This window comes from Mercenaria mercenaria, chromosome 17 (genome assembly GCF_021730395.1).
Source record: "Mercenaria mercenaria strain notata chromosome 17, MADL_Memer_1, whole genome shotgun sequence".
Classification (NCBI taxonomy): Eukaryota; Metazoa; Mollusca; class Bivalvia; order Venerida; family Veneridae; genus Mercenaria; species Mercenaria mercenaria.
The window spans coordinates 66,672,609-66,687,482 of NC_069377.1; the positions used below are offsets into that span (position 1 = coordinate 66,672,609).

At 35.8% G+C, this 14,874-nt stretch overlaps 1 protein-coding gene across 4 annotated transcripts in view; it reads left to right on the forward strand.

Annotated features, from left to right (window-relative positions):
• LOC123536128 (sodium- and chloride-dependent glycine transporter 1-like) overlaps nucleotides 1-14,874 on the forward strand; it is an 89,866-nt gene that overhangs the window by 33,334 nt on the left and 41,658 nt on the right. For all 4 annotated transcript variants that reach the window (XM_045318960.2, XM_045318962.2, XM_045318959.2 and 1 more), the window contains exons 4-8: nucleotides 7,195-7,329; nucleotides 8,715-8,858; nucleotides 9,346-9,502; nucleotides 12,574-12,706; nucleotides 14,207-14,341. In XM_045318960.2, the coding sequence (XP_045174895.1) occupies nucleotides 7,195-7,329; nucleotides 8,715-8,858; nucleotides 9,346-9,502; nucleotides 12,574-12,706; nucleotides 14,207-14,341 (704 nt within the window). The remainder of the gene's footprint in view (nucleotides 1-7,194; nucleotides 7,330-8,714; nucleotides 8,859-9,345; nucleotides 9,503-12,573; nucleotides 12,707-14,206; nucleotides 14,342-14,874) is intronic.

The following is a 14,874-nucleotide window of genomic DNA, read 5'->3' on the forward strand; positions in this document are numbered from 1 at the left end:
TGGCCCTTGAATAACCCAAAGTCAGTCTTTTTACTCTTCAAAGGTATATTTGTAGTGAGTAAACAGTATATAAAGACTGACTTGCTATTTAGATGATTAGACAGTTGTGGGAGACATGCGCTTTTCTCAAAAGCAGCTCTAGTTTTATTAGCTCACCTGTCACATAGTGACACGGTGAGCTTTTGTGATCACCCTTCGTCCGTCGTCAGTCCGTCCGTGCGTCCGTCCGTCAACAATTTCTTGTCTGCACGATAGTAGTTTCATTTATGATTTTATTTTAACCAAACTTGCACACAACTTGTATCACCATAAGATCTCAGTTCCTTTCTTGAACTGGCCAGATCCCATTATGGGTTCCAGAGTTATAGCCCCTGAAAGGGCCAAAATGAGCTATTTTGAGCTTGTCTGCACAATAGCAGCTTTATTTATGATTTGATTTTTACCAAACTTGCACACAACTTGTATCACCATAAGATCTTGGTTCCTTTTGAACTAGCCAATTCTTTATGGGTTCCAGAGTTATGGCCCTGAAAGGCCCAAAATTAGCTATTTTGACCTTTCTGCACAATAGCGCTTTATTACGATTTGATTTTTACCTAACTTGCACACAACTTGTAACACTATAAGATCTTGGTTCCTTTTTGGAACTAGCCAGATTCCATTATGGGTTCCAGAGTTATGGCCCCTGAAAGGCCCAAAATTAGCTATTTTGGCCTTCTCTGTACAATAGCAGCTTTATTTATGTATGATTTGATTTTTACCAAACTTGCACACAACTTGTATCACCATAAGATCTTGGTTCCTTTCTGGAACTGGCAAGATTCCATTTTGGGTTCCAGAGTTATGGCCCCTGAAGGGGTCAGAATTAGCTAGTTTGACCTTGTCTGCACAATAGCAGCTTCATTCATGATTTGATTTTAACCAAACTTGCACAAAAACTTGTGTCACCATAAGATCTTGGTTCCTTTTTTGAACAGGCCAGATCCCATAATGGGTTCCAGAGTTATGGTCCCTGATAGGGCCAAAATTAGCTATTTTTACCTTGTCTGCACAATAGCAGCTTCATTTATGATTTGAATTTAATCAAACTTGCACAAAACTTGTGTCACCAAAAGATCTTGATTCCATTCTTGAACCGGCCAAATCCCGTAATGGGTTCCAGAGTTATGGCCCCTGAAAAGGCCAAAATTGGCTATTTTGACCTTGTCTGCACAATAGCAGCTTCATTAATGATTTGATTTTAACCAAACTTGCACACAACTTGTATCACCATAAGATCTCGATTTTTTTTTATACGCCCACAGGGACGTATTATGTTATCGCCTTGGTGTCCCTCAGCCTGTCTGTGTGTTGGTTAGCAATTTCCCTTACGCTCTGTAACTCTTGAACCCCTTGATGGATTTTAGAGAAACCTGACACAAATGTTCACTCATTGAAAGGATGTGCAGAGCGCATGTTTCAGATGGCTAAATTCAATGTCAACTTCACACTTAGGGGTCAAAGGTCATATGACTTTTGTTTTATGTGAATATTGCTCTGCATTTGCATTGCATTGCAGTGCTCTTGTTTTTACTTGGCAGATCCTTCTTTTGTTGCTTACAGTATTTTTTTTATTACTTCCCTTTTATGTTACTATAAATAGCTTATTTAGTAAATTTTTTTATTGGCCGTAGGGAAAAACTGAGACCACTTTTCTGTGGTACAACATGGATGGTACCTCCAATTTTTAGGTGTATTTTGACATATCTGTATCTTGTAAGAATTTTTTCTTTTTTTCATCATGGCCCTCTTGTCTATATTTCTCCATTATAATGTAAGTTTTCCCTTTGAAGCAAATGAATGTATGTGATCTTTCTTTGATTTATGAAAAATGTAAGGAACCACCTTGACAGAGTGGTTTAGATAGCTGACTGAATGACACTCACAGAATGTAGATTGGTTCATTTGAAGAACTTTAGTAAGGGTAATATTTGTACCTTAGGTCTATTTCATCATTAAAAGCTGAACTTTTTTTTTGTAAATTTTGTTGGTGCAACTTTAAACCCAGCACAATAAGATAATTCACAATTTGCTGGGAGATTGATTTGCCACCATTTTCAAGCCATCCAGACAGAAATATTACATAATGGATATGCAGTGACAGTTTCTGTTAAGCACATCTTATATTTACAAGATCAATACTTGCTGAGCTTAAGTAGGTTTCACTTTCTCCTAATTTCTCAAGAAACTGTTCAAGTTCAATTCAAGTGATGGCATATGCTACCTTTTCAAGTTTTAGCTTAGGCCTAAAAAAAAAATATGTCTGTTTCCTGTAACCCGACCAACCGTAAGTTTTTACTGCCGACCGCAATTTTTTTATGGGTCGAGATTCTGATCATATCTTTATTGATTATAGGGATAGGGATAATTTAGTTGTACCCGACCTCGTCGCGCATAGTAACGAGCGTTCCTGGTTCCGTCGACATGAAACAACATGGCGAAAAGCCAGTTTCTCGGTAGACTCGAGGTTCTGGGTTTTCACTCGCGAAAATCGAGAAGTTTTCTTTGATGCATATCGAGTTCAAAAGTTCTGCCCCTTGTCAATCAAAATCTCGGTGAATTTCAATACTGTTCACCGCCACAAGCGGAAGTATGGCAGTAGGCGGAGCGTCATGTACTTATTAGCTACTGACAGATGTCAATCACGCCACGCGCCGACTACTACTTATTTTACATCGCAGTTACTTTTGACACAAAAAACACGCATAGTGCATTCATTTTTTAATATAATTGCTTCAGATTTTCAACACCGCTTGAGAACTAATACAGTTTGAATTCTATAACAATTTTAATAAGATATTGACAGGAATGTAGGCAAAATTCTTTAAAAACGATCAAATTTTCATATAATGTTTTGTAAAATTTCAAACAGCGCGATCTTGATTATTTATTTCCTTTTTAAAGTAAATAAATGGTACATACTATGGTAATTAAATTCGGACTTTTGACCAGAAAGTACAAAAAACACAATTAAAAAATCTTAAATAATGAAAAAGCGGCAGCAATTTAAAAACATGGAGTAAAACGATTTTTTGGCAAACAGATTTCTGTTAGCACGGCAGAATAGGTTACGTGACCTCATGAACGTAAATAGAAATGTGGTTTTAAAATGAAGCAGTATGATGTCGTTGCGATTTTTAATAAGTTTTAAATGATTCTTCGTACATATATTTTTTGACACAACACTTTGTTAGATATTCTTCTCAAACAATAATGTAAATTTCTTGAGGGCAAATAGGTCATCATCGTTCACGGTCTGACACATTTACATGTCAGTTTATTCGGGATATTGCACATTCGCTTTTAAAAAATTCAAGAAAAAACTTTTTTACTGATTTCTTCTCAACAATTAAAGGAATCGAGAAAGTACAATCAGACAGTGATGTGTCACATGGTGCGAAAACATGACGTAATGCAATGACAATCTCGGGAAAACTATACCGCTTTGATCTCCACTGCAGATGCCACAATAACCGACACACTTCTTTTAGCTCTTTGAGAGGGTGTTAATTGATGATGAAAACGAGGCCAATTACTTAGTTTATCATCAGAATGATTACCGATAATTGTTGATGTTTTTTTTTTCACTTTCAACACTGGTCGGGAGGATGATGATTGTGTCCATATTTTGGGACACTTTTCAAAATAATTATTTTTCGGGATAACAGATTGCTACAGTCTTCCATTTTTAATTATTTTAGAAATAAGTCCTGTTTCTTTGAGTCATATGAAGTTATGATGCTACAGCATCACAATTTATGAGATAGAATTGGAGGTCCACTGAAGTCTGAGCAGGTCTACTAGATTTTAGCAGTTGGTGAACCTGCTGGCAACTGCTGAAAAAAGTTATGGTCGAGGCCTGATTAGGCAGTTAATTGGCGATAATAAGGTTACTAAACACTGAAATGTTCTGAAACCTACTAAAAAAAAAAAAAAGAAAAAAAAAAATTTCCTACCTACCGACCCCTATTTTTTTCAGCATGTAACAGGAAACAAACATTTTTTTTTTAGGCCTTATGCCGTCTTTTCAAAATCAAGCTTATGCCATCTGTTCAAAATCTGGCTTATGCCACTAATTTAAGTACCAGCTCATGTCACCAGTTCAAGTTCTAGCATAATTCTGCCACCTATTCAAGTTCTAGCATATGCCGCAAATTTAAGTTCTAGCTCATGTCACCTATTCCAGTTCTAGCATAATTATGCCACCTATTCAAGTTCTAGCATATGCCGCAAATTTAAGATCTAGCTCATGTCACCTATTCCAGTTCTAGCATAATTATGCCACCTATTCAAGTTCTAGCATATGCCACTAATTTAAGTTCTAACTTATACCACCTATTCAAAGTTCTAGCTCATGTCACCTATTCAAGTTCTAGCATATGCCACTAATTTAAGTTCTAGCTTATGTCACACATTCAAGTTCTAGCACATGTCACCTATTCAAGTTCTAGCATATGTCACCTATTTAAGTTCTAGCATATGCCACTAATTTAAGTTCTAGCATATGCCACTAATTTAAGTTCTAGCTCATGTCACATATTCAAGTTCTAGCACATGTCACCTATTCAAGTTCTAGCATATATGTCACCTATACAAGTTCAAGCATATGCCACTAATTTAAGTTCTAGCTCATGTCACCTATTCAAGTTCTAGCATATGTCATCAATTCAAGTTCTAGCATATGTCACCAATTCAAGTTCTAGCATATGTCACCTATTCAAGTTCTAGCATATGCCACCTATTCAAGTTCTAGCTCATGTCACATATTTATCTTCTAGCATATGCCACTAATTTAAGTTCAAGCTCATGCCACCTATTCAAGTTCTAGCATATTTCACTAAATTAAAGGTCCATTACTAAGGGAAAGTGAGTTGGCAATTTTTTTCATAGCCAGTGCATAGACTTCTGCAAGACACTAAATAATGAAGATTGGCAGGTCAAAATTTACAGAAGGTCTTTGGAACTCAAAGAAATGTATGTGTATTATAATGAAATTTCAATGAATCGACAGAATGACCCCCCATGTCTTTTTAACTTTCTTCATACTTCATAGAAAAATAATTGTACATATACTGCGATTTATTTCGAATTTCTACATATCAACTTTCATTTTCCAATAAAATGAAATAGTTTCTGTGCTTTTTAAAAGAAATTAAAATGTTCACTTTCCTTAGTATTGGACCTTTAAGTACTAACTTATGCCATCTATTCAAGTTCTAGCATATGCCATTAATTTAAGTTCTAACTTACACCACCTATTCAAGTTCTAGTATATGTACTAGCATATGCCATACTTGTGCTTCTTTAAAAAGATTTTCATTCAAATCACACATGAAGGAATCTTATAACAGATGCAGGGAATCTGTATCTTAAGTTTTGTGGTGTTAAAAGAATTTTTTTAAGAATTAATACTAGAATTGAAACTATAAACAATAAAACAATTTAATATCAGAAAATGTGACCTTTTATGACATTGTGTATATAGCAGCACAAAATAAACTGTAAATATATTATACCTTTTCTGGTCTTCTTTATTTGTTATCAGACCTTATTTTTTATGAAAAAAAATCACTGGCATACACAGTTGCCAGTCTTCAATATGTTGTTTTCACCTTGGTATTGTCAGTTTTGGCAAAAGAATAACATGTTTTGGTAAAGACCTCTGTATTACGTGAGAAAAATATTTGGCACAAAATTCGGACAGGATCCTTTTTCCTGTTTTTTTTCAAACAAAAATGATCGTATGACATAAAAATATCAAGATAAGCTGAACGATTTTGTTTTGTGCATGTGTGCAACTTCACAATAGAAATACTGTATAGACAGCGGTTCATTATTGAGATATAATGTTGTCCAATGTTCAGGTTAAACTTGATAGGGATATATAATGCAGCTTAATTTACAAGTACTTACTGTTAGATCAAGCTTTTCATTAACACAACTTTTCTTTGATTTCTCTGTAAATATAAGTTATTATAAATCATTGAAAGAACTCGGAAGAGTAATAAATTTCAAAATAGCCTGATAAGTTTTGAATGTATTGCCATAAAAATGATTTTGATAATACAGGTACATGCATTTGGAACACTGAAAACATATAAAATTCCAGTTTTTGCTTGATATGTTGATGTATTGTTATTTATAAAATAGTAAGCATAAAGCAACAGTGTTTTGTAAAAATGATATTTTTAGAAAAAGAGTTCATGGGGCAGAATTTTACAAAGGGAAAATTTTAATACATTTTGGCCATAAAATTGACATTATTAAAGATGTCTGTAACTATAAAACATTCTTACTAGCACCCAAAAAGACCTTTAGAATGACGCACAACTTCTGTCTGAATAATGCAAATCTTGAAAACCTGTTACACCTTTAGTGAATGAGACAGTAAAGTAAATAAATCTATTCATGCTATATTTACTGGCAGTCTGTCTGTTTAAATACCTGATCGATTGAAACAGATTTGTGTACAGAAGAAGTGGATTTTTTATAAGTGTTTAACATTATTTCAATCAAATTTCTAACCATGAAATAAAAAGATAATATGTGATCCATATGGCAGTTATTAAGTTTAATTCCAGAGACTTGAACGAACTGGATAGGGGACCACTTACTATACATTTCTCTGTGTACTGACATGTTGTGGCACCACAGTATTGACTTGTGCAGTAAAAGAGAATTTGTTCTTTTCAAGTTTGCTTATATTGCTCTATGTTTAACACGTAAGGTAATTGACCCATAATGACAGATCCTGCTTCTGCATTCTTTGGCTGCTAATGTAGCTAGATCAAGTAGCCAGATGGAGAATGTTGAACTCCGTTACAGAGAATACGTAATCACACGGAAATTTCTGATATACATGACGGGTCCATTACCTTAACACATGTGGTAGCTCAGTGTGACCAGTGAGGATACTGAATGATTTCATTCCTATTCAGAATTACTTCTTTTTGTGCTTGTAACAAATTCCTGCATTCCAATAAGTTAAATGGTGAAATAGAAGTACCATTAACATGTACATGTGCTTGTAATTCATGGGGAGGGGATATTTAGTGGTAATTCATTTCCTAGACTTTTTAGTCACGTACCAGATCCTCTTCTATCACTTTCAGTTTGTTTTAAATTGTTTTAAAGAAGATATTTGTTTCATTTCAGGTGCATTTGTGTTTCCGTTTGTACTGATGTTGTTTCTGCTGGGTCTTCCACTGATGTTTCTGGAGCTGTCGTTTGGCCAGTTTGCAGGACTCGGACCTGCTGTGGTGTTTGGCAGATTCTGTCCCCTCTTCCATGGTAAATGATTCGTTATGGTATAAAACAAATCCCAGACCTTCACTATTGTAATGTCAGATATTTTCAAGTGACACAAATTTTGCAGTGTTTAAAAAAGTCATATATCTTTGCATAAGCTGTAAGTTTTTGTACCCCCCGACAACAAAGTTGTAAGGGGGGGTATACTGGTTTCAGGTTGTCTGTCTGTCCGTCTGGTCGTCTGTCCGTAGACGCAATCTTGTGCGCACCATCTCTCCTTATCCCCTTGACAGAATTTAATGAAACTTCACACAAGTGATCAGTACCAACAGTAGTTGTGCATGGGACATGTTAGGTTCTTTTAGAAAAACAATTTGCAGAGTTATGGGACTTTGTTTTTTTGTTACTATACTATATACATAGACACAATCTTGTGCGCACCATCTCTCCTCATCCCATTGACACAATTTAATGAAACTTCACACAAGTGATCAGTACCAACAGTAGTTGTGCATGGGGCATGTTAGGTTCTTTTAGAAAAAAAAATTGCAGAGTTATGGGACTTTGTTTTTTTTTGTTACTATACTATATATATAGACACAATCTTGTGCGCACCATCTCTCCTCATCCCCTTGACACAATTTAATGAAACTTCACACAAGTGATCAGTAACAACAGTGGTTGTGCATGGGGCATGTTAGGTTCTTTCAGCGACAAAAATTGCAGAATTATGGGACTTTGTTTCTTGTTAACATACTATGTACATACAGTCTGCATATGCAATCTTGTACGTGCCTAATCTACCAAACCCTTGCACACAATTTAATGAAACTTCACACAAGTGATCAGTACCAACCCTAGTTGTGCATGGTGCATGTTACATTCTTTTAGATAAATATTCTGCATAGTTATGGGACTTTGTTTTTTGTTACTATACTGTATTCATACAGTCTATATACACACAGTCCACATAATTATGCAGTCTTGTGTGTGTCAAATTGCAATGTACTGTGTCAGTGCATGCGGGGGGTACATTCATCACCTTTAGTGATAGCTCTAGTTCTCAATGTTTTGGAAAGGAATAATTTTCTGCTAATATTCAAAATGCCAAATGAAAAAAAAATAAAGAAATCCAAGCCTTTTTACACAGTAAGGTAGATAATGGTGCAGTACAAGGAATTAGTTTTAATCTTACAGTTTTGTTTCTTGTAGTCTTTTGACAAAGTCTAGATGAAAGTCGTATGTTAAGAAGGCTTTTTATTCAGTGGTCATGATTACGGGCACTTGAGTAAATTATTAATCTGCAAAAAAATTAGAAAATAAAATTTATAGAATGAGCTTTGTTCACTGTTTATTGCTATCCTTTCATATGTCTTCTTTTGCATTTTGTTTACAGTAGTTACCATGGATATATTTCTTACTTGTAGGTCTTGGTTATGGCATGATCTTCATATCTGCGATTGTCTCCCTTTATTACACAGTGATCATAGCCTGGTGTATATTATACCTGTTTATGTCTATTAGAAGTGAACTTCTCTGGGAAAGATGCCATGAACCCTGGGCTTCAGAAAGTAAGTTATCTCCCTTTGTTTGCACAGCTGTCATAGCCTGGTGTATATTGTACCTGTTTATGTCAGAGTTGAACATTTTGGGGAAAGATTTTGTGAACCCAGGGCTACTGGAAGGAACTTGACATATTCACTGATTAGTTGAAAGAAATTTGATTCCTGACCTCCCTCTAGCCCTTCCCAGCAGCTCTGCATCTTTGTGTAAAGATATTTTTAGCTCAGTTAATCAAGAATAAGGTCTATGAATCTCGCAGTTGCATCGGTATCACTGTTGCTTTCAAATGTTAAAAATTTATGGCACACTTCAGAAGGGCCTCCCGTGAAGTCACTGTTTATCCCTAAGGCTTAACTGTCACAGCAATAAACCTAACGAAATGAAAGTTCCTTCAAGAATGAAAAAATCCATTCGAAATATTATTTATAAAGTAAGATATATTTTGAACTTTGTATCAAGCAGTTGTCATTGTATAGATACTTATTTTGTTTCTAGACTGTTACAGTTATCTTGATGCTGATGAATGTGAAGTGACGAATGGAAGTATGTACTACAAGAGCGTGTGTTATAACAGTACTGAAGTTGAAGCAAAAAATATTTCTTTACTAGCTCAAGCAGTTACCAAACACGCCCCTGCTCAAGATTATTTTTAGTAAGTATTATGGGAGTTGGAGTAATTTATTTAGAAAGATTTGTGAAAACTAAAGGCGTTGTAATTTGGCTATAAAATAGTTTGGCACTCAGTTTGTCATTTAGGCTTTAGGTTAAGACATTGATTTTTGAACATTCTATGGTGTCTTATGAAAATACTATACCCCAAGATACTAGTATGTGGGTGCTATACTGGATTCTTCTCCGTCCGTCCATCCGTCTGTAGACGGAATTTATCCGCGCTGTTTCTCAGCAGTTATTTGCCAGATTTCCATCAAACCTTGTAACTATTATCAGTACCAAGCCTAGTTGTGCATGTGCGAAGCGGGTTTCATTTGGATAATTTTTCACTTAGTTATGGCCCTTTATTAATTTTTTCTTTATATGTATATGGAAAAAAATTGTCCACGCTATTTCTCGGTCCTTATATGCCAGACTTTTATCACACATTGTAATTATCATTGGTACAAGTCAAGTTGTGCATGTGCACACAGCTCAAAACTGACTTTCAGTGACCATGATTTTGACCTACTGACCTACTTTCTTCTTTTTGAGGTACAGCAATGAAATTTGGAGATCTTATACAGTTTTGCACAACATTTTTTTAGCTCACCTGTCAAGTAGTGACAGGGTGAGCTGTGATCGCCCTTCGTCCGTCCACAATTTCTTGTGAACACGATAGAGACCACATTTTGCAATCAATTTTAATCAAACTTGCACACAACTTGTATTGGCATATCTCGGTTCCTTTCGAAAACTGGCCAGATCCCATCATGGGTACCAGAGTTAAAATTTGCTTTTTTTGGCTTGTGAACACGATAGAGACCACATTTTGCAATCAGCTTTAATCAAACTTGCACACAACTTGTATTGGCCTAATATCTCGTTGGCCCCTTAAAGGGCCAAAATTTGCTATTTTTGGCTTGTGAGCACGATAGAGACCACATTTTGCAATCAACTTTAATCAAACTTGCACACAACTTGTATTGGCATAATATCTCGGTTCCTTTCGAAAACTGACCAGATCCATGGGTTCCAGAGTTATGGCCCCTTAAAGGGCAAAAATTTGCTATTTTGGCTTTTGCAGCCATATAGAGAATTTATTTATGGTTTGATTTGATACAAACTTGCAAAATATCTTCAACAACAACAAATTTTGGATTCCATGATGAATCTGTCAGATCCAATCATAGGTTCCGGAGTTACGGCCCCTGATTGACCCCTGAAAGAGCCAAAATTTGTTAATTTTTACCTTGTGAATATGATTGAAGTGACATTTTATATTTGATTTTAACCACACTTACACACAACTTAAATCACAATAAGATCTCGGTTCCTTTCGAAAACCGGCTAGATTCCATCATTGGTTCTAGAGTTACTGCCCCTGAAAGGGGCAAAATTTTCTATTTTGGCCCTTTCAGCCATATAGAGGTTTCGTTTATGCTTTGATTTGATACAAACTTGCACAGAATGATTATCTTGATGATCTCTAGGCCTGGATCGAAACTGGTTCATGTCGGGTCAAAAACTAGGTCAACCGGTCAAATCAAAGGAAAAGCTTGTTTAAAATTTAGAGGCCACATTTATGACCCTATCTTCATGAAACTTGGTCAGAATGTTTATCTTGATGATTTCTATGCCAAATTTGAAACTGGGTCATATGGGGTCAAAAACTAGGTCACCCTGTCAAATCAAAGGAAAAGCTTGTTAACATTCTTGAGGTCACATTTATGATCCTGTCTTCACGAAACTTGGTCAGATGTTTATCTTGATGATTCCTAGGCAAAGTTCGAAACTGGGTCATATGGGGTCAAAAACTAGGTCACACAGTCAAATCAAAGGAAAAGCTTGTTAACACTCTTGTTCATTTGATGTGCATGAAACTTGGTCAGAATGTTTGTCTGCATGAAATATCAGATGAATTTCTATCTGGGTCATGTGGGGTCAAAAACTAGGTCACCAGGTCAAATCAAAGAATAAGCTTGTTTACACCCTAGGGGGCACATTTATGATTCTATCTACATAAAACTTGGTCAGAATGTTTGTTATTATGAAGTCTTGGATGATTTCAAATCTGGGTCACGTGGGGTCAAAAGCTAGGTCACTAGGTCAAATCAAAGGAAAAGCTTGTATACACTCAAGAGGCCACGTTTTTTGCTCCAGTCTTTCGAAACTTTGTCAGAATGTTTGTTTTCATGACATTTTGGACAAGTTTGAATCTGGGTCATGTGGGGGTAAAACACTAGGTCACTAGGTCAAATCAAAGAAAATGCTTGTTTACACTCAAGAGGCCACGTTTTTTGGTCCAATCTTAATGAAAATTGATCAGAATATTTGTCTCCATGAAATCACTAGGTAAAACATGTTTACACTGTTATGGTATGTTACTCAGGTGAGGAACCTAGGGCCATCTTGGCCCTCTTGTTTGTGCATCTTTGTACATTTTCTCCCTGTAAAATATACAAATGCAATGTATCATATTTTCAATATCCCTGTTCCTCTGACAATAAGCTGCTGTCTCGGGGTTTTCATCACCATTAGTGATAGGTCTTGTTACATGTTAGAAAATTCCATTTTCTAGGGACACCAGGTCTTCCTTTGCTGTTAAAGATGGAATGTAAGTTCAGTCTAACTTTGTTTTCCCTCCAGTTTAACAGGCCCCACAGAAATTTGTCCAGGAGAATATTAGTTTGAGCAATCCGCAATTCTTCAGTTTTCTATACACAGTTGGGAGTTTGATTCAAGGGAGGTATTCAGGAAGGTAACGATGAGTTTGAGTGAAAGGAGGTATAAGGAAACTTACAATGAGTTTGAGTGAATATTAGGAAGGTAACAGTGAGTTTGAGTGAAAAGAGGTATAAGGAAGCAAACAATGAGTTTGAGTGAAGGGAAGTATTTAGGAAGCAAACAATGAGCTTGAGTGAAGGGAAGTATTCAAACAAACAAAATTGAACTGTATATGACCTCACTAAGTTTTGAACACTGCAGAAAAGAACACTGAAAAAAGGGGAGGTTTTTTTTTCTTAAAATTTGTTTTATGTATACATAAGTATATTTCTATTCATTTTTCAGTCAAGGTGTATTACATGTGTCAGATGGTATAGATCATATGGGATTACCACAATGGCCTATTCTGCTTTGTTTAGCTGCAGCATGGACTATGACATTTCTCGCCCTTTCTAAAGGAGTAAAATCTTCTGGAAAGGTAAAAATTTCATAACATTTAGTATATGTTTGCTTATTCAAGAGGGCCATGTCATAGCCTTGGTTGGATTTGAACCTATGCCCTCTATGTTCAGCAGATTACAGCTTCTCTGTGGGACCACTGCTTCATTTGATAAGAATATTGTTGAAACTGTTACTGCATGGATCTGTTATTTTATGGCACAAAGGCCATGGTTGCTACTGTTGTTTTATGGTACAGAAGTTGTGGTTGCTACTGTTGTTTTATGGTACAAAAGTTGTGGTTGCTACTGTTGTTTTATGGTACAAAAGTTGTGGTTGCTACTGTTGTTTTATGGTACAAAAGTTGTGGTTGCTACTGTTGTTTGATACAAAAGCGGTGGTTGGAAGTTTCACATGTTAGGCATTTAAACATAACATTTTTAGAGTCTTTTGAATAGATTTCCTATAAAATTAAAAAAAAATATTTGTTGAAAGGAGTCATATATAAAAGTTGGAAGTAAAAAAGGTTTATATTTATACAGTTTATATGGTTTTAGCTTCCAGTTAAATGTTTGAAAAATGACAAAAGTCCTGACTTAAAAAGATAAAACCATGTCTAAAATCAGTTGTGAGTTTAAATAATCCTCTAGGCAGGGTTTTCCCGGACGCAGGTTTTCTGCGTCCCTGACGCGCTTTTACTGCTTTGAACTCGCGTTTTTTAGTGCCTCTGCGTCCCACTGGACCCGCAAAATCGGTCACGAAACTCCTTTGCACTGAAGCCTCCTTTGCGCAGATACCCATGTAAAATGCGCAGTTTTTTACCACCGGGACCATCACTGAATCGTGGGTGCTCATTATACACAGGTATAGACGATTTTCCAACTTCTAACAAGTTTTGTTATCGATGTTCGCCATTTTGGTAAAGGGAAACTACTCTCCGCGCTAATTGTCACCGCTAAAATCTAAGATTGCCGTTACGTTCCGTAAAAGATCGAATGGTTTATTTTTTTATTTAAACAACATTAATTTCATATAAATTTAAAGTATTTTGATGAAAAAATATTAATAAATCACAGAAATTATGATACTAATTAAGAATCGAGTATTATCTTTAACCGAGATAAAACTGTGAACAACATAATTGACACGAGGTGACACGTTAATTGCCGGTAATTACTGGCTATTTGATCATAACAAAAAGACTATCACACCTTTTGTAATCAGTCTGAATTGAGAAGCTCATGCCATTTTGAAAGATACCATTCCGAAATATTGAATCAACTGCTATCTAAATTAAAAAGATACAATTAAGTTCATTTGGTTTTAGGGTAAATTTTTATAGTAATAATGTCCATTTTCAAGATCAATAATTTGTGGACCCCCAAAATTTTTTAGGGACCCTTAAATTAGCAGCCATGAGAGTCCATGGACTCCCAAATAAAAAACCCGAGGGAAAACCCTGCTCTAGGTATTTATTTTCAAGTTAGACCGTTTTCTTCATTTCATTGTGTGCCTAACATTATTTCTGTGTCTATTTCAGGTTGTTTATTTCACAGCTCTGTTCCCCTACGTGGTATTATTTATTCTCTTTTTCCGTGGAATTACTCTTCCGGGTGCCAAACAGGGAATTTTGTATTATATCACACCAAGATTTGAAAAGCTTGGAAATGCTAAGGTCAGTAACTTTAAGTTTCATCTTTTCAATAATATGTTTTTAGCTCACCTGACCACGAAGTGCTCATAGTGAGCTTTTAGGATTGTCCATCGTTTCTTTTGTGATCCTCTACCAGAAACCTTCAAATTGTTCTGTTTCTTAAAAAAAAATCTACATGTGTGCAGGGCTAGTTTTCTCACAATGGCTATATGGAAACTGCTGTCAGATTTTCACAATAATTTCACACAAACCTTCCTTGACTGACCCTCTAACAAATTATTTCAAGCCCATGCACATGCATACCAACCCTCTCCCCTTTCCCACCGCCCCTCAATTTTTAACTTTTTTTCACTTATTTTGTTGTGTTTTTGATATTATCTCCTAGTATCCAGTGTCATCATTCCCAACTCCCTTACCCCCACATTACCCACCTGTATTTATTGGCAACTTTAAAACTCTCAACCAGAACTGCTGAAGCAGTGAAACTCAGGTGAGCTATCTACAGCTATCATAGCCTGCTTGTTTGTATATTTCTATCTCTCATTATTGCCAGA